The sequence below is a fragment of the Amyelois transitella genome, chromosome 3 (genome assembly GCF_032362555.1).
Source record: "Amyelois transitella isolate CPQ chromosome 3, ilAmyTran1.1, whole genome shotgun sequence".
Classification (NCBI taxonomy): domain Eukaryota; kingdom Metazoa; phylum Arthropoda; class Insecta; order Lepidoptera; family Pyralidae; genus Amyelois; species Amyelois transitella.
The window spans coordinates 9,528,930-9,555,984 of record NC_083506.1 but is presented as its reverse complement, the minus strand read 5'-3'; the positions used below and the strand labels follow the sequence as shown (position 1 = coordinate 9,555,984).

The following is a 27,055-nucleotide window of genomic DNA, read 5'->3' as shown; positions in this document are numbered from 1 at the left end:
TACAGAATTCAGGCCAATAATAACAATGAATATGAAAGCTTTCATACGACAATAGTACCTAAGAGTTTTTTATGCGATTAAAGATTGCGTGTTTCCGTATTACAACACGGCACGATATATTGATCTGCAATTGTAAACCCTCAATGACTACCCCAAAAGAAGGTTATTTTTGTAAATTTCAACAGTGAATATAATGAATATGGTTAAGAATGGTAATTAGTTTTACAAATAATTTTTTTTATTAGCACTCAATTTGAGCTCAGTTGATGTCTTTACATGATGATTGTTGATAAAGTAAAAGAAGTATGTGAGGAAAGACGTAGTCTTTGCCTACCCCTCCAGAAAAGAGGTGTGATCATATACATGCATGTAGATAACATAATTCTTTTTTAAAAAGGAAATTGTTTAGATTTGCAATTAATATACACTAAGGCCTTTGAATATTTTCGAGACTATTGACTGTATCTACCCCGTAAGGGATAAAACGTGATATATGTATGTAAGCTGTGAGATCAAATTCGAGGTGCAATGGACACTTCCTAGACCTATGAGAATTAGCACACGTAAGAAATGTCATTTCAATTGTAACCAGCTACTGTGTCTCCTTACTCTAGAGGCCGTACAAGTAACAGTTGCGTCATGACATTCTGAGATTTCTGCCCCGACTACATCTATTTATAACTTCCTAAACGCATATTGATGCGTTTTGTTAGGTACATATTTAATTGTAAGAGAAAATCGAGACAGACAACAAAAACATTAAAGTTAATTTAAGTTAATTGCTAGTAATGCACGCAATGTATGATTTTTTCAATTATTACGTAGAATAATAATATCGGAGAATTTTAGTTAGCAAATTTTTAATCAACATGATGGAAGAATATTGTGTTACAATATATATCTGTTTAGAAATGACTACGAAAACATGTTTACTTTAGACTTTAATGCAAAATTGTGGATTGCAGCGGTAGGCAACATTAGGGGTAGGTATATGTTTCTATTTGATTTGTCTAGTAAAAAATATTTCATTTAATTTATTCATAGATCAGGTTCCAATTCAATCAATTCTGAGTAAAAAGTGGTTGCATTATTTACTCATTTCCCTAGGGTACTGCAACATTTTTAATTTGAATAGGCTCTCACGAAAGTGAAGCAATAGTATGTTTAATCTCCTTGAATTAAAATAATGACAAATCTGCTGTTTTAGCATTCTCACAGTTGAGAAATTTAGAGCAATATTCTACAAAGAACTATGTGACAAGTAAATTACTGCAAACTTGCTATACTAATGAGAGTCAGTAAGTAAAGTGAAAAGGTTTACCTTTTCATACATCATATCTCGCTCTCATCGTACTAAATGTCTGCTTAAAAAACTTGAGATATATCATGTTAATTTTAATATACTGGGATGAAAAGATTTGACAATGTTTTGACAATTTTAAATTCTGCAATTTCATGCTTATAGTTATTATTTCGCTTTAACTTTATCGAGTTGTCGTTCTATTAAAGAGGTCAAAACGTATCTGATTACCTCTAATTAGCTACTGTTATGACTTGTTTTATAATTCCCAACGAAAACCATTTCGTCTCCCATGCCAGTTACTTCACAATTGTTCAAATTTTAGTTCAGTGGGCTTCTAGTGGCTCGCTGGATCTATCTTCTTGATTATAATGGATTGCGTAAAGCACAGGTTACCACGATGTCAAGACAATGCGATGTGGTGCAACGGTGGTGTGTGGCACCTGGTGGATCAGTCGCATGCGCAGCATTGCTCTGACAACCACGCTTGTTGGCTTGCATACAAGTGCATCAGTGATCGGTGAAGTGTTTAGTGCCAAGTTGTGAATGCGGTTTGTTTGTTTACTTAGTGCGGTTTTGTGTTTGTGTTGTTGATACAATCGGAAGGACTATTTGGAATTCCTCAATTGTGTTGATACATTCATTTTTATGTTGTTATGGTCACATGTAGAGATTCATATACATCGATTACACCTTTGCACTAAAACCTTAAAGGGCATACATACATACAAACACGCCTATATCCCTTGCGGGGTAGACAGAGACAACAGTCTTGAAAAGACTGATCGGCCACGTTCAGCTGTTTGACTTAATGATAGAATTGAGATTCAAATAGTGACAGGTTGCTAGACCATCGCCTTAAAGTATAATCCCTAAAACAATTACTTAAAAGATATAATGTTACTTGTTTTTTATTTAGATTACCATAATTATTTATTGGATCGTACAAAATAGATTTGGCTGGGCGAACGAAATTCAAAGGCGGGCGGCGAGGGCGTTATCCACTAGATACGTTTACATAAATACGCAAGAAGGTTTTATTGTCTTCAGTTTATCAATTAAAAGCAAATGATTTACTATTAATCTTCCGATATTATATTGTTTGTTTTGTTTATGGATTATTGCTTTTCGTAAGCCCCTGCATTGAATACAGTTATATTATAAACATTTTTATAAGTTGAAAATAACTTTTGAGTAATATACTTTATCAATTGAAAATTAATCTAATAATATGATAAATATTCAAATTACACAAATCTGCCTTGAAATCTAGAGTATGATAAACGACATCCGAGCACATATCCTCATTTGTATAAGTGCATGTTACAAAATACAGCTACAGTGGAAGTCAGCGACCGGCTGCTGATTTCTCTTGAAATTACGGTAATTACTAATAAGGTGTTACGATTACGAGTAGTCCATCGATATTCTAATTCGCAATGTCACAGTTTAATGCCCTAATCAATGAAAATCACTGGTCACGCGCGATGCTTGCGCCGACGCATTCACGCTGCATTACATTTGTCCCCGATGACAAATTTGCGAGTTTGATCCTTAAATGCAGTGAAATGGTACATTTGACTCGGTAATTGCTTGGATAGTATGATATTAGAGACGACTATACAATTGTCCGATTAAATATATCAACCGTAAGGTTATAATGAGTCCCGCAGCTGACTCTGCCGCGGTCGCCACTCACACGTGACGACGTTACTGTACGTGTACCGCTACACATTATGGACTGCTTGACGCCTAGATCACTGTGCGTATTAGTCCGTTAAATATAACATAGTTAGTATTTACTATCAAAGGAAAAACTGCTCTGCGCAAACTGTTACACACACGACCATGAATCGCGTTCAATTACCATAAGCTTAATGGTTCTCATAGCTAGAAACGAAACTAGAACTAGAAGAGATTTCTAGGTATTTTTGTTTGTTACGAATTAACTTTAAAACTGCTAGACCAATTTAAACGAAATTTTGAATAGTAACAGAATAGAACTACTGAAGTAACATTGGTTTTTTTTCTGGAAATTCCCACAGAAGCGAACCCCCGTGCAAAAGCGACTTATTAATCTTTCATTCATAGATACTTTACGAAATTAATCGCAAGGAGTTAATAAAAATAACAGACCTATTAACTACAAATATTTAAAGATATAGTCATATATAATAGGCATTTTTATGACGAGTAATTGCACATCCTTCGTATAACCTTCAGAGAATGCGAAGTTCCGGAATGAATACGAATCGTATACGTGAGTTATAAAGAGTTACCAAAAAACTTTATTTCAAATATTAACTCATATTTTATTAGGAATAATAATTATAATTTCTGTAAATCGAACTGAGTTAAGGCAAACAAGGGAAATAATGAAAACAATTTGTATAAATTAACCTTCAAAGATGTTGTGCTGTGAACAGGACGCGTAATGTAATTGCAGTTAATAGTGCGAGCACGACTCTACTTTTATAATCCTTCCGTTAATATGGAATAGTTTAAAAAATATATATTACACATTGTTTTTAAAAATCAAGTCAAATCAAGTTAACATTGGAGTTTTGTGATAATTGTCTAACACATATCGTGCGTGTCTAATTTGCAAGACAATTTTATTTTTCAATAAATACGATCTGAGTGAATGAAAAACTCCTAGCTATGATTGCTTCTAGTTTCTATAAAGGAATATAATAAACAATAAAGTTCAAAGATCATTAACTGACAACAGCAGGTATCTTCCAAATAATCATTTCATATTTTTATGAACATAATACATGAATAATTTGTTGCTATTACTTACAATCTAAATAGCTTTTTAGTTTCGAAATCTCTCATTTCAAAGATACAAAGAAGCCTGTGAACTTTACTTAAAGTGCGAGATGACATATCATTAATTTAAAATTAGGTCACAGATCTATTGATAAAATTATAGTCGAACTTTAAGTCTGGCATAGAGAGGAGCATTGTATTTTCTTACGAAATATTGCCTACACTGAACATAGTTCAAGGATTAGATTTGTATTCCATGGATGATACAATGCGAACGATTAGGTGAATTGCAGGTCTTGAGTTCCGTAATTATAGAGGAATTTGGATCTCTGCAGACGCAACAAAGATCCATTGCGTATTAAATAAGTATGTTGAGAATGACTTACATAAATAAATATTAGTAGCATATAACTAGAACGTTGATATAAATACGTCGAAGCCTCTTTTCATTATGACGACTGTATTTAAATATTAGTAGATACTTTTGTTTACATTCACGCTTGCAATACTACGTATATAATATTGTACTATATTATTCAAGTTATTTAATTTCGCCCATTTATAAACGAGATAGAGTTATGTCAGGATCAAAAAACTTTATTTTATTTATTATTTAATGACTCAACGTATGTGTGAAAACGCGATCAAAAGCAATTTCTGAAAAAAAAATGTAAGTATGTGTGTAATTTTTACTCTTTCTCGTATATCTGACGGAACAGTTTTTTTAAGTTTGTATTGTGTATTTAAATTAAACTTCAAAGTTATGGGTATCTTTTTTACATCTCAAACATCATCAGAATAACATTAAGGAAAGCACATACATTTCCATCAGAGTTTTCCAGTTTTACACAATTTATCCCTCAAAGGGCTACCGACGTGCCTTACGAGTGATTCCTTATGTAACTATGCATTAAAATAACTATGCAGCATCTAGGAAACGACACAAACGACCTAAGTTATCAGTGCAGACTGCATTAACGGCACATCAGTTGCATAAAACAGCCGTTCGTTGCACAACCCACGCGTTCACTCTCGTTTGTCCCGCGCCATTGTCGCGCACGCGCAATGGGAACGTTCCCGCGTAAACAGGGCAAAAAGCGCGGGAAAATGCGTCTAAACAATAATGGCCGACATAACGCTTCGAATGTTATCTCGCGTTTACAACATTGCGCATATTCTCAGCTCTACTAGCCGTTTGATTTAAGCGTGGCGCAATCACAATAATAGCCAATAAACTTTGTGATAGAAATTCTTGAAGTAATAAATTAGTTTTTAGATTTTTATATACTTTTCCTATTGTTGATAGTGAAACATAAGTATACCGTGTAGGTATACTATATCACGCGCATAAATTTCGCATTTTTCTATATCTTTTCACCTCCCAGGATATCTGTAAGCCAGTAAACGCTTAAAATATATCTCTTACACGCACAACACTAGAAAATATCGAATCTTGTGTACCTACTGTATATATTGATTTAACTAATACCATTGTCTCTCATGTAGGTATCATGTTGTCAATATTTACCAAAAAACAGGAAATGTACATCAACAACTTCCATTTAAATATTGCCCATTTTACCAAAAGAATTTTGTACCAGTCGTAATCACAAACACAAAACAACAAACAAATAAACCGTATTTGAAACACATGCATTCATTCACACAGTACTGCAATAGTTTTTGTAGTGATAAGATCTACAGATACTGTTCTAACTTGTGAAAATTTAATGCCGAGTTTAAATTGTACAAATATAAAGTGAATTCAAAAAACTGTGGCGACAAATTCGCCCTAAGCTAGACTTCAAATGTAGTCCAATCATAAAATCTTAAAAAGTTTGAAGTTAATGGAACAATGGTCAATGGAAATTATGTACTCTACGGCGATCGACCAGCCTCCGATTCGGAGATCGTCGCCGACCATGTGCACACACGGACAGCTGAACGTAAAGTCAAACGAAAACCAAATCGAACGGCCAATGAACTTCAACACTCCTTGAACATGGCGCAAATTGATAACGAGACGGATTCGATAAAATATGAAAAAAGAGTTAAGGAGCCAAAGTTACTGCGATACGTGCCTACAACGGATGTTGAAGAAAATTACATTGCTGAAAAATTCGAGACATACGATATGAAACCGTCGGAAGAGCGACCACGCCGTTACGCTTTTACGAAAAAGCCGAAGAACCCTGCGGACGGCTCTGTTAATTATGCGTATTCTAGATCGAGTAGTAGCTGTAGTTCGCCAAACGGTAACCTTCCCACGATTTCGGAGCATGGCGAGCAGTACGGAACATACAGAATCCGCACCTCAAGCCCACAAGTCACCGAAGTAATACCCGGCTACGAGAACAAACTTGACAAATATTTTGCGAAACCTAGGGAAGTAAAGAAATTCGCAGCTAAGGTAAGATACAATGTAAGTTCGACTTTTTCTGTCTGTTCTCTACACACTTTCACTTTCGATTGTGACGTACTAATCAAAATTAAAAAACTCCGGATTTTTGAATATGTGTAAGTAGATATATTTTTTAATGTATTTCCTATCGTATAATTCGAAAGTACCAAAAATTAAGTTTTAAATACATAAAAAAGTTGACATTACACTTTTCATCTAGTTCTTTACATTTTGGCCTAATGATGTTGAAATCCTGCACAAATCTTCTTGCTTGACATATCCTTCGGTTAAGAAAATGTTGCTCCACCTAGACTTCGACTGATAACCAGACAATTTTATTGAATTAATTGGTCTCATGTGGACCACTCCTGCTTTCGCTATGTGGAATTTATTACACGCAACTAATCGGCAGACATATGGAATATAGTTTCCAGGTAGGAATTCATGCGCAAATTGGCCAATTAAGGCAAATTGTCAAATAAGAACTCCTGAGGCGGTCAATTAATATACTGGTATCTATATTTTTAAAATTTTCAAAGACAACCGTTTTACACAAGCGACATACTTGTAATTATTTTTATAAAGTTTTTAACTTATAAGAAAAATACACCAATTAATTGAAATTATCATTAAATTAAATGTATCATTAAATTAAAATTTCTTATTATTATCCGTAAAGCAAAAAGAAGATAGATAAATCAATTAATTGATTTATCTATCTTCTTTTTGCTTTACGGATAATAATAAGAAATAGAGTTATCATCAGAATAATAATATGCAAAAAGCTCGAAATCAATGTATACCTAGATTTATATATATACATATATACTGTGGGTAAGATTTTTCGACGAGCTTTCGTTATACGCGCTCTCACTTCGATATTGAAGATCCAGAGCTAGGCTATACTTGTAAAGGCTTTGCTACAATTTTAATCAAGTCTATCACGGACCAGTTATGCAACATATGAATTAATGGTTCGTTGCATGTAGCCCTAGTGCTCGTTAATAAAATTATGATATGAGACTGATAGCCGACTATTGCAACCGGTGCAAGGTTTGATTAACCGTATGTGTTACGCTGGTATCAGTCTTCCGGGTTGTCGAAAGAGCGAAAGCCCTTAAAGTATTAATAGTAGACATGAATTTAATATCATACTTTGTTAGTAAGTCATGCAAGTTAAGATATATTTATCTTACTTTTAAGTATAATATCAAACTAAAGATACTTCTAATATAAAGAAACCAAAGCTCAACACTAAAGCTTACCCACGGCATTACATATCAAATTATATTTATGTAAATAACAATATAATATTATACATAAAAAAATAAAGGTATTTATTATTATTTTATTATTAATATTTTGATTACGTTCTTAGTTAAAGAGACGCATAGATTCTTATATGCATATTATTTGTCTGAAAATAAGTTCTTTTAATACCTATATCCTACTTTTTTTATTACTTTTGACGACTAGTATCCTATACCTATTAATTATAATAAAATAATTATAAATAATTCTAACTAGTTGCTTGGTTTATATTTAAATCAGTTAAAACGCACTTTTACCTTTTCAATCACTATATTTTTATTTAACTACATAACATTAAACCTTTTGTCTATATACTACTTACTACTATACTACGTATTTAACTTTACCGAAATGAAACTTTATGAAATGGTAACTATTTCCCATCCCTTTTTGTTTTCAAAAAGATTAAAATATTTACGAACACTATAAATAAAATTATAAATTTAAATGTTATTAATACCGCTACCGAGAGATTACAGTCATAAACGCACACATAAATTTTGTTTTTATAGTTTTCTTTATTTGGTTAAAAGGGTGTCGTATAAAAGAAAGGTTAAATCCGGTGATTATTTAAAACTAATTGGTGAATGTTACGTAATGTGGGTTTATTCCATGTTTTCGAGGCAAACTAAGGACTTGACACACTATACTTACTTAGGTACGTTTAATTTCTTGGCCTTCGCTTCTTAATGTCCCCTTCGCGTACAGTGGTCTATATTTGCTTATCTATGTAACTTTTGTAGGGTTTGCCAGGGGCGAACTTTAGGTAAGATAATTTTCTTTCATTCATATTAACGAGGACATGTTGAAGTGAAAAGGACAGGGCTTCAAAATAGTAATCCCTTTATAATTGAAAGCTATTCAAAAGAAATCAAATTTGTTTGACGTAAATTGGTTCCGCATTTTATGTAAGTACAGTTAAGGCCAGATTAACCTGATCTGACCCTGGTGTACTACTTTATATATATGTATGTGTACCTATAATATCCGCAGTCGACTGTATGTTATAAGCTTTCATTTTTCACTCTTCTAAAAATCATATTTCTAGTCATCTCCACCGTGGGGCAATATGGCCATATTGGGGCCCCTATTAGTAGTAATTACCGATTATCGGGAGTAATATTTGCCTTAACAATGTTATTACAAGAGTATTGGAATTTAATTTAGAACAATTTGATTATGTAGTAATAAATATTTGTGCACAATTTTTCTAATTCAGAGAAAATTATATAAACGTGTTTTATCATTTTCTGTGAGGTAAAAACTTTTATATTGCTTGCTTTTTTTAAAGTTTTTATAACTTTATATAGTGGACTTTTATGAGTCTATGTGTGGACGTCACTGCGCTGATTATGTTAATATTATTCCTAATTCTGAATGCGTTTTACCGTAAATTATAAACGTATGATTAGAAGAATGTGAGATATGTTTTATTGTGCTCTTGATACTTTAATAGCTTCCTGCTTTTAATGTATGTAATGATATGTGGTATTTATAACATTTTATTACTATCTAGTACGTAAGTTCTACTTATTAGTAGCAGAATATTGATATACATACACTGAAAAACATTAGATCTACTAAGGTCCACAAACGCAATACTTAAGAACAATTTTTTTTTTGTTACAGGGTTCTCATCCGGACAGCCTGTATAGAGTGCCGGTAGACGATGATGTCGGCTCCAGCAAGCTGGTGAGGGTGCTGCGTATGTTACGATGGCCAGTAGCGCTGCTGCTCGTGTGCGTCGCTCTGGCTGTCTTTGTTTACTTCCTCATGCCAGGTGAGATAGCTATTTAGAACAGACATTTAGTACTAATATAGGTATCAGTAGACGATGAGGTCGGTTTCAGCAAGCTGGTGAGGTGGCGGGCTAAAACATGTTTTATGGTAAGATGAAAGCAATGAACAACAGTATTAATATTAACATATCAATTTATTTTTTGTTACCCACACTTACATAACCAATGCCTCTTCAATTGACAAATGTAGTAGTACGTCTCCTATTTAAATGCAAATGGTAGGTAGCTTGTGAAGAAGTTATGTCAGAGATTTCAATAAGGCGATCTATTTGAGTCAGCGTGTCGAAAGTTATTATTATTATTATGTGATGAGATGCAAACTTGGGCACGCGCGGTGTCAGAGGTGATCGGAACGTAACACATCGAAAAACGTGGTAACAAACTAACAACTAGTGTTACAACACACCATAGATCTTCATCTGCTAACATTATCCTGAAATGGGATCTTAATTCAGTAAGATGTAATGTTACATGATTTTTTTGTAAATAATTGTAACTGTCATTTAGCTACTGTCGATATGTGTAATTTTGCAATTAGCGACCCTAATTAAATGTCATAATTTGCATATAGAAAGCTTTAAGGTTAATGCGAGCGTTAAAGTCGAATAATGATCCACGTAAAAGACGAGAGAGGTGATAAATAATTTCGAAGCAATTGCAGGCTTTTTCATGTGCAAATTAGAGTTTTGATTTAAGGCCGAAATTCTCCATAAATATTCAGACACTTTCACGCGTGGTATCGGATGTTGTACAGGGTTCTACCAATACCTATTCCCTGTACTTGTCTTTACATTCAAACAAAAAAATTATGTCTTATTCACCAAATTAACTACCAACTCATCTTTGCATCTCAAAATGCTGCTATAATACAGCAGTTATAGGATTTTTTTTTAAGTTTCCCATAGAAGGTTAATAATATTAAAGACGTTTTACCGCATCGTTAAAAAAATCTGGTACCTACCGTATACATAATGGTATTCAGATTATGATCAGGAACCCCGAGATCAAACGTGACTCTGCCTTGTCGCTTTGAAATCTTTTTTATTTGCAGAGGATCAGTAAAAAGGAAAGTTGCCCCCAGTTGACCACAGCATTGTTTTCTATACTCGGAACACGAGATGTCCATAACACCAGCATTTTGTACACCCACGTACTACTTTCTTACGAGAACATTTTAGCTGAAAATTATATGCATTCAAATAGCCTACTTTTACGATTCCGGTAACAAAAGACGACATGTCGCAATACTTGTTGTCATATCAAAAATTTTTGAATTGGAAAGTTTGGTATATTCATTTGCACTTGCAGGCTAAAAGGAATATTTTTGCATATCTTTTGTATGTGACTAAGGTTAGTAATTAGAATGATACTAGTTTTGCTAGGAAATAACTGAGGTGCCAAAGATAAAGTGTCGTAATTGTAAATACTCGTACTGCCGAATTTTTCTTCTAAGCTCCTTGTACTTTGAAGCGACAGTTGATAATTAAATTGGTTCAACATTATTAATTAAAAACACTTAAAATCCAGAATATGCACAACACAAGTGGCTAAAAGTCCAATCAGGCTTCGTCGCAACTATCACATTCTCATACTGCTTTTTTCTGTACTTTTCATTCCTTCTACTCCTCAGTATCTTAAAGAGCGCTTCACCTTTTTTCTTTAGAATAACAGTCATACTTCCCGTAGTCTAATTGCTGTTCGCTTCAATACTCCTATTAATATGACTGCAGCCTACTCTAAATCCTTTACAGTTCAGGCTGTTCGTCTGTGGAATACTTTACCCGATGACATACGCACCTCACAAACAATAGGTCCCTTTAAAACGAACTTGAAGAAGTAGTATCTCTCTTCATTACTTTGTATATAATAATATTTATTTTAATCAAGCTATTTTATATAGGAATGTATATCATTATGTATTTATTTATTTTATGTAATATGTGTAAGTTTATATTTATAGTTTATGTATGTATGCTGCCCACCCGGTTCCAGGATTTTACCTTTCACTACCCAAAGATTGGCTGGAAGAGATTGCTTTTTTAAGGGCAAAAAAGATAATTTGTATTTGTATTGTATTGTAATATGTACCAGTGTACCTACATATAAGATCGAAAAGTAGTTAATCTCGGTCCCAACTAAAATTTTAAATTAAACGTTTGGGGCTTTTCGAATACAAAAATCTTTTTAACCTCAGAAGTTACACAAACCACGAGCGAAGGTACCATGTTTTTCTTATCAAATTAAACAAGAATACCAAATTGATTACCAATGTATTTTAATCAATAAATAGTATTTACAGTTGTATAAGTCTTATGTCGATGAAAAGCTCTCGTGATGACGACTATTGTTATCGTAATGTACACTTATGAAAACAGATTTCTCTTTTAAAATCTCGCATATAATATTATAATGCTGTCACTACAAAAATATTTGACATGTCAGTGCTATGTAACAATAAACATTATTTTTGGCCATACATTATGTCATTGTCATATTATAATATCTATTGTTATTGATGCATTATAGCGCCTTTGATTATAACTTTTAGTTTTAAGCCTGTACAACCAAAGTACTGTCTACAGTATAATTACCTATATACATTTAGTATTATTAAGTACGGCTACGCCCTTTTGTATTTAACGACTAAGTTTTCGCAAAAGATTTCATTTTCAAAGTAGCGTCCAACTCTATATGGTTATTTTATCGAACAAATACATAACATATTATACCTTTTTGTATAATAGTTTCATAAGTAATGAATACCAATCAATATCACGCCAAGAAGTTGGAATTTAGCCATTCAAGGTGTGGCCGAGATTTATGAAGTAGTTAGAGATAATCGCATGAGTGTTAAATTGGTTCCCGAGGCACCCAGTGCGTGAAATTATGGGGCACATACAGTACATGAGGTATCTGACAATGTATATATATACTCAGAATCTGAATAATAAGGCAACTGACCTATAAATTACTCGTTTGGTCGTTATGGTCGTCGTACTTTAATGTTATGTCTATGTGCTATTGATTTCCTATCTATTTTTCGGGTATACTTTATCAAAATGAAGTAATTATGCTTTTAATGTACAAACCATCAGAGTACATTTTCAACTGCATTCTTAGACGTTCGTATCAGCTAAAGACAGCGTTTGCGAGCATACGTAAGTACCTCAAATTCAGTGTAATTGAGAAAGAATAAATGAGGTGAACATTATTTGAAAAGGTTTTCCGTAATGCACCTAAAGTTTGGTCAATATAAGAAACCATGAATTTCTTATATTTTAATCTTATATATTCATGTCATACATATTCTTCATCCTTGCTTCCTGTTTTTACGTTAACGGAACTTTGAATTAATAGGTAGCTTTTATACTAGAACTTGTCAGACGTGCGGTTATGATGTTATGTTTAAACGAGCTAGCATCAAGTTATGTAACTGCAAATTAAGTTAATGATCTATTAGGATTCCGTCAGAAAAGTCAGGCTGAATTACCTGCCTTTCCCTGTTTAAGTCACAGTTGTGTGGAATGGCATCGACCTCCAATGCATGGTTTTACATTCATACACGATAGGTAAACTTATGAAACCTAGAACAATTATTGATTTGTCAAATTATTCAATAAAGAAAATTTTTATTACATTGCAACAAAATTCTTCAAAGTTCTGTAAGAGCAGATAAATGAGTTAGTATCTAACAAATCAAAAATTATAAAGATATGTATGAACGGATGAAACAACTTTAGTAATTCGCTTGGTGCCGTGAATATGAGTTTTATACCGTACCAATACGGGTTGTTTATGTATTTTTAGTTCTACATTTAATATTCAAGCCACCAGTGATTTGTTAATGAAAACTAATGGCGGGCAATAGGTCGTAGTCGTATAATTTGGTTAAGTAACAAGGATTAATGCCGCAAGTCTAGTTGAGATTAACCCGCGTCGGAGCACGATGTATATGACATCTTGAACTCTGCTTTCACCGATTTTGTATCTTCACTTTCAAGAGTATGTTTGGTGAGATAGATGATCATTCCTAAATGATGTAACTGATTCTTGAAAGACGTGTGCACATACATATGTTTGTTAAGGTTAAGGAATGAATAATTCTCGATAAATTAAGATCCGACCTAGATGATTTGATAAGTAACAAAAATTTTGAAAGGCAGTGAACTCGTACACTTATGAATGCATTTATTTTAATAATATCATTTTAGGAGAGCCTTGCTCCTAAGTAAAATGATATTGAGTCTGACTCCAGAGGTTTTAAATTGGATGCCGTAAATTATTGTAACTTTCTAAGAAATTAGTCTTTAGTCGTGTTAGTGGATACGCTCGTTAAATTGTGTTTATTATTATATTAACCGAATCCACGACATATGCATAAAACTCAGCATGGGCCGTTGAGTGTTGTCCATATTTTAATACTGTATGCCATATTGTATGGTTGTCTTATTAATAATTTCTTTTCCAGACAACTTGGAGTCTGACCTCGACAGAGTGAACTCTACGTATTGGATGTCGGACCCCATAGCTGTGGAGGCGGTACATTATGATGGACCTCAGGAAACCAAGGCGCCAAGCACGAGAGCACCTCTGGGCAAGAAAGATAAGCAGCAAACTACGACGCCAAATCGTACTCGTACTGGTAAAATTTTCTATTAGTAATTAAATTGTATTTTAAGTGTGAAACGTATAGTAAGTGTGTTTCATATTACCACTAGCATTTTGTTGCCTTTTGTTGTGATGTTTTGTATGCTAACATGTTCTTTTGTCTCACACTTACGTTGGATAAATTGTAAGCACTTCTCTTCTAACAAACATCTAATAACCATAATTACAGGACCAAAGATATCGGAAATAGATTTCTACGATCCAGTCAATGATAAAAATGAAGTTACTTCAACAGCTACGTCCGGGCAAGGAGTTCCGACGAGGAAGTTACCTGTTCCTCCGGTATTTCCCAGCCATATCACGCCAGAGGTACAATATGGCAATGAGAGAGCTGACATTGACAAGTTAAGGACTCCAAAAGTATTAGATGAAAAGAACTTGCTACCCGAAGACTCAACACTAAAACCACATATAACACATAAACCTGAAAAGCCTTTAGCAATCTCGTTTAGAGATGCAATTGCTATTGCAAATCCAAGTACGGAAACCATATTCAAAGCAGAAACTAACAATGATCTGATTAATTATGGAGAAAAGTACACAACTATTGTCGATGAAGTACCTGTAAAGTCGCATCCACCGATTCAAAAGGATCATCGGCCGTTAAACATACAAGAATATATAAACAATATTAATAATAAGCAAAATCAAGTAGTCAGAGAACCAGAAGCTGAGGAATACTACGGCCAGCAACCGGTGAACTTTGACGTCAATTTCACTTCAGGTCATTCCAAAATTTTCGGCCTTTCCATCGAAGATGTAGGGAAGATGAGAACGACTACTCAGAGCTCAACATACAATACCCGGGTGTCGCCTACATTACCCACATGGAAAAACAGAGACGACACTACCACTAAAAAGTATCCTGTTAACGTAAACTTAGAAGGTAAGTTGAGCATTATTAGGAAAATTATTATGACAGAAAGCGGAAAAAAAATTGTTAAAATATCCAGTGCCAGTTTTTTATAAATTCAGTTTTGTGTATTCGTTATGTGAATAACGTCGTATCTGCACTTTATTATTTCACTATCTAATAGCATTTATTGCAAATTATTGCTTGACTTACTTTTTACAATTAATTTTGTACTTCATAAGTATTTACTATCATGATAACATACTCTCCCACCATGGCTCTACCAACAGTTCTATATATATAAATTTCCGTTATATGAAAATCATGGGAGGAGTTTGCTGCTCTCACGTTTCCTCTCTTACAGCGCAATCTTTCTTGACTCTATCATTATAACAATCCAAAATACTCCATCATATTGGACACACAAGACAAAAAAGAGCTGAACAAACTCGCTCCACTGAAAATGTGTGCCGCTCACTAAAAAGGGGTCATTATTTAGAACTCTATGCTTTCGATGCTATCCATTTTTTTTTTCATCAAGAAAATATTATGTTTCAGTGCCACATTGCCGCTCGACGCGCCTGGCGCTCTGCCGCGGGATCCTACCCTATGACTTGGCCGGACCTCCCGTCAGCATCAATGGCGTAGAAGCGACTGTGCTGATGCCGCAGCTAGAGTATCTGGCTGCGACCAACTGCAGCGAACGCGTCAGCCAGTTCGCCTGCGCGCTGCTCGAGCCTGAATGCAGTCCGGTCTCGAGCCCCGGACAGATGCCTTGTCAGAACTTATGCAAATGTAAGTAAAGCGCTTATCTACCCATGGGATCCTACCCTACAACATAGCTGGAGCTCATTTCATAATCTATATAAACACGCTTTAAGAACTTTCTATCTTGGCGGTATTTCATAAATTTATTAATTTTTAACGGCGGCCTATACTATTATTAAATTCTTGTCCTTATTTCTTTTCAGCCATCGTGGACAGTTGCGAAGGTTTGATTCCACAAGAGCTAGGGTCAATGTTTGACTGCGAACAATACAGCAATAGCCAATGCATTGCTGCCAGGGCTCCATGCTCCATGCGGGAGTTCCCCTGCGGAGACGGGACTTGCAGACTGCGGGACTGGGTGTGTGATGGAAACCAGGACTGCCCCAATGGAGAGGACGAGGCCGCGTGCACTCTGTGCGCCTTGTCGGAGTTTCGGTATTGTATTCATATGTCTTTTAATGTGCTTAATATTGTGGCCAATATCTCTCAGCTAATACTCCTTGCTCTGAGAGACAACTGTACTTGTATGTTTTTGGGATTGGATATGTTAAGGAAACGGATGAGCGAACGAGTAGGTAATTTGTCCACCTTAACAGACTTCCAAGTGTGTTTTTAATGTCTCACTTTGCGCTTGAACTGCCGCCAATGCATCTCAGCCAAGGTTGCGTGCTAAGTATTAACGTTCCGATCGGTTCAGCTTATAAATTTCTTAATTTTTGGATAGTGACATATCTAAGGTACATCTTAAATCATGTCCACTTTTTGTTGCAATAAATGTTTTGCTTCCAGCTGTAGTTCTGGCGGCTGCATCCTCAAGCGGTGGCTGTGCGACGGGTACTTTGACTGCCCGGGTGGAGAAGACGAGTCAAACGATATGTGCGAGAACAGAAGGCGAGGGGGTGCGGCAGTGGGAGGAGGGCGCAGGGTGGCGGTGGCAGGGGACGGGCGGGATGTTCGCGAACCGGGTGAACAGGGCGAAGGATCGGCGCCCGCGCCTACTGTACGCCGTCTTAGCAGGATGCCAGAGCTGCAACAAACTGGTAAGGGTACAAACATGACATAAATTACTTCTTTATACTTTATTGAAGAGAAAGAGCTTAAAGTCACAAGACTACGTTTAGTTGGATTTATCATTCTAAAAAAATTTGCTTAGTTGATAGATTGACTAAATATCAAATTCATTAATCTGCACAGATTTGAGTACTCTGTAGATACCTATATAAAATTAATGTTTCCAGGAGACAATGACAGCAGCAAGGAATTACTAATCACCAGCGACAGTAGCAACGCTTTGAAGAGAAACTTTACTCGCAGACCCTCTCCCTCTCGACTGACGCCGTATTCCCGGCCCATGATGAAATCTACAACCACAGAAAAACCCAGCAAACCTGCTGACGATGGTATGAATGATATTCAGAAGACTTCTGATAGAATAAGCCAACGAAATAAGACATCTACGAAAAAAACAAATGACAATGAGTCAGGAGAAGACGTAAATATGGGTGATCTATTTTTCGAAGAGTTTCAAGCTGATAAAGAAGACAAGGGATCACAGAAATCTCCAGAGATTAGCCAATATGAGCCGAAAATGCCATCAGCGAAGGTGAGAGCGCCTCGTCCGCAAGAAGAGGTGTCTACTTATATCGACAAATCTAAGAATAAGCTTGACAGAGTCATAGATGGCGCTGCTTTGATGAAGGTGAGAAATAGGCTATTTGACTGTATTAAAAATATACATTTCTTTTATGTCATCAGTCTTAATATTATTTTTTTGGAGCGATTTATAATAACGCGAGATAAAAATATTGCATTATTTAAACAAAATCCGTCTCAGAAAATTAGGTTTTTATATGCAGCTGTCACGTGACTAAAAACGAAAGTGATTGGCTATTTCTATTATGACGTCAATTATCCATAAACAGACTGTGGATCGTACCGTTCCTTAGTGTTCGCTATTATTTTTCAAGATTTTATAAGTGTTTGATCGCTCAGGTTTACTCAGATAACATAGGTATTTAATAATGGAAACCAATTCCGCGAAAGCTGACAGTTGAAACCTACCAAAAGTGGACGCAATAATGGTTGGAAGAAGAAATCTGGATTGTCTTCTTCAAAGACAATCCAGATTTCTATGCTGCCGAACTGAGGAATGTGAAAACATCAATATAAGTATATTTTGGTAACCACTGATCTGAGATCATGATCTGAAACCACTTCTTACGAATATTCAAATCCATCGGCATAGAAAAAAACAGTTTCGTAGGAGATTTTATTGTTGTATTAGTGCATTGAGGCACTGCACAACATTTATAGGAACTCATTTTAATAATTTTCACACATATGACGTGGCACAAGTTAAATAAAACAAGAGGAAATCAAAACTTTTCGAAACGCCAACAAGCTTTGTATGATATTTACACGAAATTTACGTCACTGCATGCTATGGCCGCCATATTGCTAAAAGTCGCGTTTTGGCGGCATATTTGAATATTTCATTTTCTTTTTCCATTTTTTGATGAAATAGCTGTAATAAAGGCAGAAAAGTATTTTTGTAGGGCTCCTTATCTATACTTATAATAAACTAGCTGTGCCCGCGACTTCGTCCGCGTGGAATAGTTATTTTGGGCATCATATTTATGATTATGAACGCGGGGAACATGGTGAATGGAGCTTTGCATGCCTTTATGAGCAGTCAGAAACTATCCAAAAAGGCTCGACTGGCTGTGCACAGGGGCGTGTTGGTCCCGACATTAATGTATGGGAGTGAAAGTTGGGTATGGCAAAAGAAGCACGAAAGCAGAATAAATGCAGTGGAAATGAGAGCGTTAAGGAGTATGTTGGGTGTGAAATTGAGTGACCGGATAAGGAACAGCGTGATAAGGGAATGTTGTGATGTGAAAGAAGATGTAGTTACAGGAATAGAAAAGGGTATGTTGAGATGGTTCGGTCATGTGGAGAGGATGAATGAAAACAGGTTGACTAAGCAGATATACAAGGAGAGTGTGGAGGGAAAGGTCGGGGTGGGAAGACCTAGACGAACATATCTTGATCAAATTAAGGACGTCCTGGTGAAGGGTCAGGTCAAAAGTGCCCGAAACCGCCGAGCTTGCATGAAGAGAGTTATGAATGTGGATGAAGCAAAGGAAGTATGCAGGGATCGTGGCAAGTGGAAAGAGGTAGTCTCTGCCTACTCCTCCGGGAAAGAGGCGTGAGTTTATGTATGTATGTATGTATATTTATTTTTGCAAACATCCTCCTCGGCTTTATCAATTATAGGGTCACGCGGTCACGCGTATTAGAAAGAACGCTGGTTCGCCGTATTAAATGTTTCGCTGCAAATTGCTTATAACGACTATATCTCAAAACCTATTCGTCTGATTTATATACTGTAAATGGCAATTTTAGTCTACATGAAAAGCCGAAAGTAATAAATATATTTATTTGGATAAGGATTAATACTGAATTAAAGAAAATTGGTTTCAAAATAACTTATGTTTATAATGAAAAAATAATCTTAAAAAATGAACATAAAAGTGGTTATTGTAAGTAAACCTTAAGAGATAGATATATGCTCTCGCGGACTTTTTTGTGGCAAAAAGTGAGTACTTCACATCTTTAGTACATTGTTTTACTATATCTTTGTTGGTTTGCGCAGCGTTCGCGTGGAAAGCTCGCAGATGGCCGACCCATTCAACTTTCACCTGCATTGTTGACGTTTCCCGTAGGAAATCCGGGATAAAATGTAGCCTATAGCCTTCCTCGATAAAAAGACTATCTAACAGTGAAAGAATTATTCAAATCGGTTCAGTAGTTTCTGAGATTTGTTTGTTGTCCGCGTTTAAACAAACAAACAAACAAACAAACAAAACAAACTCTTAAGCTTTATAATATTAGTATAGATCTGTAGAGAGGTCAATTCTGTACATGGAATATATTTTCAAAACAACTATCAGGGGGTGATTAGTGATCGATACTGATGCGAAAAATGCAATCAGTAAAATTTTTGTCTGTCTGTCTGTCTGTATGTTCTTTATGGAAACAAAAACTACTTGACGGATTTAAACGAAACTTGGTACAGTTATTCTTCATACTCCTGTGCAGGTTATAGTATACTTTTCATTACGCTACAATCACTAGGAGCAGAGCAGTGAAAGGAAATATTGGGAAAACGGGAGAAGTTACTTGATTTTTAAGCTTCCGTCGCGTGTGCAGCCTTAATGGTTAAAGATAAAGCGAAACCATGTATAACGGAAATATTCTATATAAAATAATTAAAAAAATATTCCGACAGCATAAGTCTATCTTTTATAGTTGACTCACAATAACACGTGTAATTCCTAATAGCTTAGCAGTTCGGATATTTCTGATTATATTTCTTTACTCTGATGTTTATAATACCAATAACACTCACACTCATTCGTAATTCTTAAAAGTTAATATAAGTATCTATTCAATAAAAAAAGAATCATCGAAATCGGTATAGAAACACCAAACTTATCCCTAGATTACGAACCTTCGTCGATTCGACGACGCTGGTTTACTGAAATCGCGATAACTTTTGCGCGCGCGATCGTACGGCTTCCATATTTTAGGTAATCTCAGTTGACCCGTTGCCCCCGCGACGGACGGTAGTGTTTCGGGAGCAGCGTGCCCGTGAGCGCCATTTTAGCAACCATGGCTCGTCGCATCGACGAAGGTTAGTAATAACGTAACATTTTGTACTATTGAGTTGGTGTATATTTGAATTATGTTTTTGTTTTATTGACTTATTTTTTTATTGGTTTTATTTATGTTTTGTTTTTATTTAATTCTATTTATTATTGTATTGTTTTAGAATTAATTCGCCAGATATTATCGCAAGAAGACAGCGATAATGAATACTCGTCAGGTAGTGAGAGAGAAGACCATCTTGAGGCTGATCCTGCTTATGAAACTGATGAAGAAGATGAAGTTTCTAATATGAACCAGCAGCAAATTCCAGGTCAAGATGTTCAGATAAGTGGTAATTCTTCTCCCTTACAATCTGTTGAAGGCTCGATACCTAGTTCTTCAGTACTATCCAGTGACTTGATATTACAACCGCCACGTACCATTCTTCGTGGAAAAGACAAACACAAATGGTCATCACAAAAGTCCAGGTCAAAAAGCAGAATAGCTTCAAGGAATATAGTTCATGTTAGACCTGGACCAATACGTTCCTGCAAAAATGAATTAGACCCTCTGCAATGCTTTTCATTTTTTATGACTAATGACATGATTGACATCATTGTGACTCATACCAATGCAGAAATAGAAATGAAGTCCCAAAAATACAAAAATATAAAAGCTACTCAGAGACCGACGGATGCTGATGAAATTAGAGCCCTTATTGGCGTACTTACATTATCTGCAGCTATGAAAGACAATAATTTACCATCTCGGGAATTATTTGACGTTACATTTTGTGGGAATCGGTATCGTAGTACAATGTCTTGTGATAGATTTGAGTTCCTAATAAACTGCCTTAGATTTGACGACAAATCTACGCGTCTAGTACGAAAGCTGGCTGATGTTTTCGCCCCATTTCGAGATTTATGGAATCTGTTCATCACTAAATGTCGTGAGAATTACAAACCTGGTAGTTATCTTACTATCGATGAACAATTACTAGGTTTTAGAGGAAGATGTCCCTTTCGCATTTATATACCAAACAAACCAAACAAATATGGTATAAAAATTGTTATGACAGTAGACAATTCTACAAAGTATATGATAGATGCAGAGCCATATCTGGGTTCTTTTACTAAAACAGATGGAGTACCACTAGGTGAATATTTTGTAAAAAAATTAACACGCACTGTTCACGGCACAAATAGAAATATTACTATGGACAATTGGTTCACTTCGGTACCTCTAGCCAAAAGTTTAGTAAAAGAACCATATAAACTGACTTTGGTTGGAACTCTAAGAGCAAATAAGAGAGAGATACCTGTGGAGTTGCAAAACGAACGCACGAGAAAAACAGGAACTGCTATGTTTTGTTATGACAAGGAACTAACTCTGTTATCCTACAAACCAAAACCCCAAAAAGTAATTTTTTTACTATCGTCATGTGACGAAGAAGGCGCAATAAATGACAATACTAAAAAGCCTACAATTGTTGAATTTTACAACCAAACCAAAGGAGGGGTAGACACTTTCGACCAGATGTGTTCCCTTGCTTCTTGCAGCAGAAAAACACGGCGCTGGCCGTTGTGCATGTTTTACGGAATGCTCAATATTGCATTTATAAATAGTTACGTTATTTATGTAACTAACAATGTAGAGGCTAACAAAAAACCATTATCGAGGCGTGATTACCTAAAAGCTCTACATCACAAGTTAATTGAATCGCACATACAAAAAAGGCTTACAATACCAACTCTTCAAACTGGTCTGCGCGATTCAATTAGACAAATTTTAATCATACCAGGAAGTAGTACTTCGAATGCTATACTAGAGACTGAAGAGAATAATGCGCCTAATGTACCTCCTATACAAAAAAAAAGGAAAATATGTGCCTTGTGTCCCTCTGCAAAGCGAAGGATGACTAAAACTAGTTGCACCAAGTGCAATAAATCGTTGTGTGGGGAGCACAAACTCGACGTGTGTCACAAATGTTTTAGTCTTTAGATTTTTACCACTGTTTTCATTTCATTAGTTTATTTCATTTGTTATTATTAATATTTTTTCAAAAAATTTACACATTTACTGTTTATACTACTTAAACAAGCACATTAAAAATGTTAATGTTGCTGACTTTGCATGAAACCTATGATCTCATTCATAAGGCTGTTTGATTAATAAATATGCTGTTTTAGTTTATGTAAACACAATAAATAATAAGAATAAATATAATTCATTAAAAATAAAAATATAAATGTACATGTTTTATTTAAAAAAAACCTTTTATGCCCTTTGAAAAATATCGTAGTCGAAACGACGAAGATTCGTAATAAGCGTCGAAAAATAAGGTTAGTAATCTAGGGTTATACATGAAATGAAATACGCTAGCAAGCCATCGCGCGTAAATACTGAATCATGCTATAAGGATTATTTTTGCGTAACGGTTACCGCGCTCGACGCGGCTAACGGCGGCAGGGTAGAAAAGGGGCGCGAGGCGAGCGCAAGCTTCATGACCAAGGCAGCCAGGGGGAGACTTCACGCAGTTCTCTCCTCCAGCCTCCCCCTGAGGATGAAACTCGGGATCTACCAAACGTACGTCAGATCCCGCCTCACGTACGCGGCCCCGGCGTGGTACGCATTCTGCCCAACAGGAGAAGACTTAGAGCCCAAGAGAACCAAAGTCTCAGAGCAGTCGTCGGAGCCCCGCGCTGCGTGAGGAACTCGACGATCCGCAGGGACCTGAAGTGGGAGAACCTAGATATTCGAGAGGGTGGACGCGTCATCACACAGCCACCTGCGCGGCATCTCGCCGCTCCACGCCCGCCCTCCGGGCCGTCGGGTGAAACTCTCCCCTCGCTGCCTTGCGGCAGACGTCGTCGACCAGTGACAACGCCGCCGCCGATGGGATGGGAACTCCCAGTGTATGAAGTCGTGAAGACCCAGGCCGTCACGGCCGCCCCATCGACCTGCCTGCAGTCGTAGGCAGCGATGATGCCATTGAAGAGGGCCAAAAGCCCTCACCAATCTACTCCGACTCCCCTAAGGGAGTATGGGAAGACCCGACGACGGCAAGATAGTATTGCACAGGCGTTTCAACTTTATTTTCATTTCTTTTTCTTTTGTAAGTTGTAGGTACATATTTCTGGTTATAAATCAATTACAATATTTTTTTTAGTTTAAATAGACACTTAAATTTATCTATACTAATATTATAAAACAGAAGAGTTTGTTTGTTTGAATGTGCTAATATCAAGAACTACTGGTTCGATTTGAAAGATTATTTTTGGGTTGAATAGACCATTTATCGAGGAAGGCTTTAGGCTATACTAGCTGTGCCCGCGACTCCGTTCGCGTGGAATAGTTATTTCGGGCATCATTGCAGCCCTCAAGGGTGAATAATTTTCGCCGTGTTTTTTTTCACATTTTCCATTATTTCTTCGCTCCTTACAGTTGCAGCGTGATACGTTATATAGCCTAAAGCCTTCCTCGATAATTGGTCTATTCAACACAAAAAGATTATTTCAATTCCAGAACCAGCACTTCCTGAGATTAGCGCGTTCAAACAAACAAACTCTTCAGCTTTATAATATATTGAGTATAGATTTTGACTACAGTTTTGTCTATCAGTCTATGTATTGTAATTATTAATAGCTTTTTATATCGATTTAAAAATGACGAAGTTCCATACAAACTTGCATCCCCTATTTCATCCCCTTGGAATAGAATTTCAGGATAAAAAGTAGCCTATATTCTAATCCAGGTTACTAACTATATCTGTGCCGAATTTCGTTCAGATCCGTTCGGAAGATTTTGCGTGATGCGCGTACAAACATGCAGACAGACAAACGAACAGACACAAAAATTCTAAAAAAAATTGTTTTGGCTTCTATTGACCATAAAAAGACCCCTTATATATTTTTTTTCTTAAATATCTTCAATGTACAGACAAAATTCAGTTACAGTTTTATTATATGTTTGGATAACGTCTAGCTGCAACTATTAGGAGCGAAGAAATAATGGAAAATGTGAAAAAAATCGGGGAAGGAGCATCCTTGAGGGCTTCAATGATGCCCAAAATAACTATTCCACGCGGACGAAGTCGCAGGCACAGCTAGTAAACAAATAAATACCCTTAGATAGTTTTTAGAACTTTGTCAAATAGCCTATTGTAATTTTTACTGCTGCCGCAACATATAAAATACCTTTTTTTATTAGACTGAAGCACTCTCAGAAAGATGCATCTGGGAACATGCAGAGATAAGGGAGATGACAGAGTTTAAGTAGACAGAACTATTTGTTTGTGTGTAACATATTTATTGTAAATACATAGGAAAGAACACAATCAATTACTTACTCCAATTATAATTTACGCAATCCAACCCAGCTTGGTGTCTCAGTTAAAGTGTATGTACATATACATACATACATACAATCACGTCTTTATCCCTTGCGGGTTAGACAGAGCCAACAGGCTTGAAAAGACTGATAGGCCACGTTCAGCTATTTGGCTTTAAGATAGAATTGAGATTCAAATAGTAACAGGTTGCTAGCCCGTCGCCTAAAAGAAGAATTCCAATTTATAAGGCTACCCCTTAGTCGTCTTTTACGACATCCATGGGAAAGAGATGGAGTGGTCCTAATCTTTTTACTATTGGTTCCGGGAACCACACGGCACTGTGTGCACAAGTGTATGTACACATATATACTAACCCGGCTTAGTATAACTCTTGCGGGGTAGACAGAGCCAACAGTCTTAAAAAGTCTGAAAGGTCTCGTTCAGCTTAATGATGGAAATGAAATTAAAATAGTGACAGGTTTATGCATTTTTAATATTATTTCAGAAAGTGGCTAAAGATGAAGAAACTGAGGTAGTTCCCGCGTCTCTGGAAATGAACAGCACCATAACGGACAAACCTGACGAGCTCCCGACTCTACCAGACGCGCCAGAGTTCATGGGCTCCATCCACCGCGCTTCCCCTTGTCCCAGCGGGGAACTGCGATGCGTGGATGGAAGGTGCATCACCCTGGAACAACTCTGTGATGGCACCATTGACTGCTCGGATCATGCCGATGAGGACAATTGCTACACATGATTATACAATGTGCATGAACCGAGTGTTATCTGATCTTATGAGTGAAATGAATGAGTTTGAGGTAGGACACAAAATAACAGACATTTTGGGCTTAATAAGAAATAAAAATGAAACTTACTTACCTGTTTATTATTTTATTTTTTTGGATTATCGAGGCTGAATGTTTAAATCGATTTTAGGATTTATTGCGTGTAAAATATATTTTTTGTTTTATTGGAACCTCCGCGGAAAAAGCTAGAGTTACTGTCGCCATTAAGCTGACAACGATTATAATTTGTCAGTTATTAAACTCATTTTATTTGAACGAATTTCCGGTAGATATAGTACTTGTAGTCTTAGTACTTGTAGAATGTTATTATGAAAATATAATATGTATTATTAGGAATATTTTAATTTAATGTAATTAATGTTTACCCTGTGATAAAGCAACGCATGATTTTATATCCGTCCGTACTTACTACCTATGCCTATATATACCTTTATACCTATTATAGTAAGTATTTTTCACTATATCTTTTTTATAAATAGAGTATTTAAGTATTCTTAGGTAAAATGTTTTGGACAATTAATAACTGATTTATATATTTATTCGATTTTTATTTGCCACTAGACTTCTTTGAAAAGAAGCAAGTACCTACTTACATATAATTTAAATTGTGTTTGTAATAGGTATATGTAACTGTTGGTTCTGTCAACCCTGCAAGGGATATAAACGTGACTATATGTATGTATACTCAAATTATTTCGCTCACATGCAAATCATGTACTCATTATGATAAGTATAGTTTTTGAAATACGCATTTGTAAATATAATGAAAGGGATTAATTAAATAGATACGTAAGATAAGGATATACCAGTAAGTTTTATTTATATTTAAACATTTTATTAATAAGTAAGTAGGTAGGCATACTACATTACTATATAAGTAAGTAAAGTTTTGATAGTTTTCCACTTATGTAACCAAACATCTTTGTAAAGTGACTTTATTTAATAATTTTTTCGTGTATCTCGTTACCACTTATGTAATAAAATATCAAATGCATCCTTATACAAACATCTTGTTTACGAACCATACAGTTTTATTTAAACTCGTATATACGGAAAATGTCAAGAGTTCAATTTTAATTAATTCACCTTATTATGTAGCTGCAACTTAAATATACGCACTTTGTTAAAATCATTAAAGTAATCATTTCGCAATTAAAGCGATAATACATAACTTTTATGTTTTGATCGATGTCCAAAGTAATGCATAATAATATTATTAATTTTTTAAAAAACATAATCATTTTATTATCATGACTAAAAATATGCTGTAAACAAAATATACTCAAATATATGCTAAGTCTTTTTTACTCAATTGTCGTGTTATTTGAATAAAAATACGTCATGTTAATGAGTCTTTTTTTTACATAAATACATAAAATCATAATCTTTCCCGTAGG

The 27,055-nt window shown here is 35.5% G+C and overlaps 2 protein-coding genes across 3 annotated transcripts in view; both read left to right on the top strand.

The window, feature by feature from the left end:
• The window catches only part of LOC106140071 (uncharacterized), a 68,500-nt gene extending 42,267 nt beyond the window's left edge, over window positions 1-26,233 (top strand). Inside the window, exons 3-10 of one of the 2 annotated variants that reach the window (XM_060948345.1) lie at window positions 9,414-9,564; window positions 14,052-14,225; window positions 14,487-15,137; window positions 15,663-15,899; window positions 16,076-16,307; window positions 16,662-16,912; window positions 17,111-17,571; window positions 25,358-26,233. In XM_060948345.1, coding sequence (XP_060804328.1) covers window positions 9,414-9,564; window positions 14,052-14,225; window positions 14,487-15,137; window positions 15,663-15,899; window positions 16,076-16,307; window positions 16,662-16,912; window positions 17,111-17,571; window positions 25,358-25,609 — 2,409 coding nt within the window. In that variant the 3' untranslated portion in view covers window positions 25,610-26,233. Of the gene's footprint in view, window positions 1-9,413; window positions 9,565-14,051; window positions 14,226-14,420; window positions 15,138-15,662; window positions 15,900-16,075; window positions 16,308-16,661; window positions 16,913-17,110; window positions 17,572-25,357 lie in introns of both variants that reach the window. The other variant, XM_013341596.2, reaches the window with a different exon arrangement.
• On the top strand, window positions 20,479-22,828 carry LOC132902579 (piggyBac transposable element-derived protein 4-like). Its single transcript, XM_060948347.1, has 2 exons — window positions 20,479-20,568; window positions 20,707-22,828. The coding sequence occupies exons 1-2, from the start codon at window positions 20,547-20,549 to the stop codon at window positions 22,521-22,523; spliced, it is 1,839 nt and encodes a 612-aa protein (XP_060804330.1). The 5' UTR covers window positions 20,479-20,546; the 3' UTR covers window positions 22,524-22,828.
• Window positions 26,234-27,055: the final 822 nt, after the last annotated feature.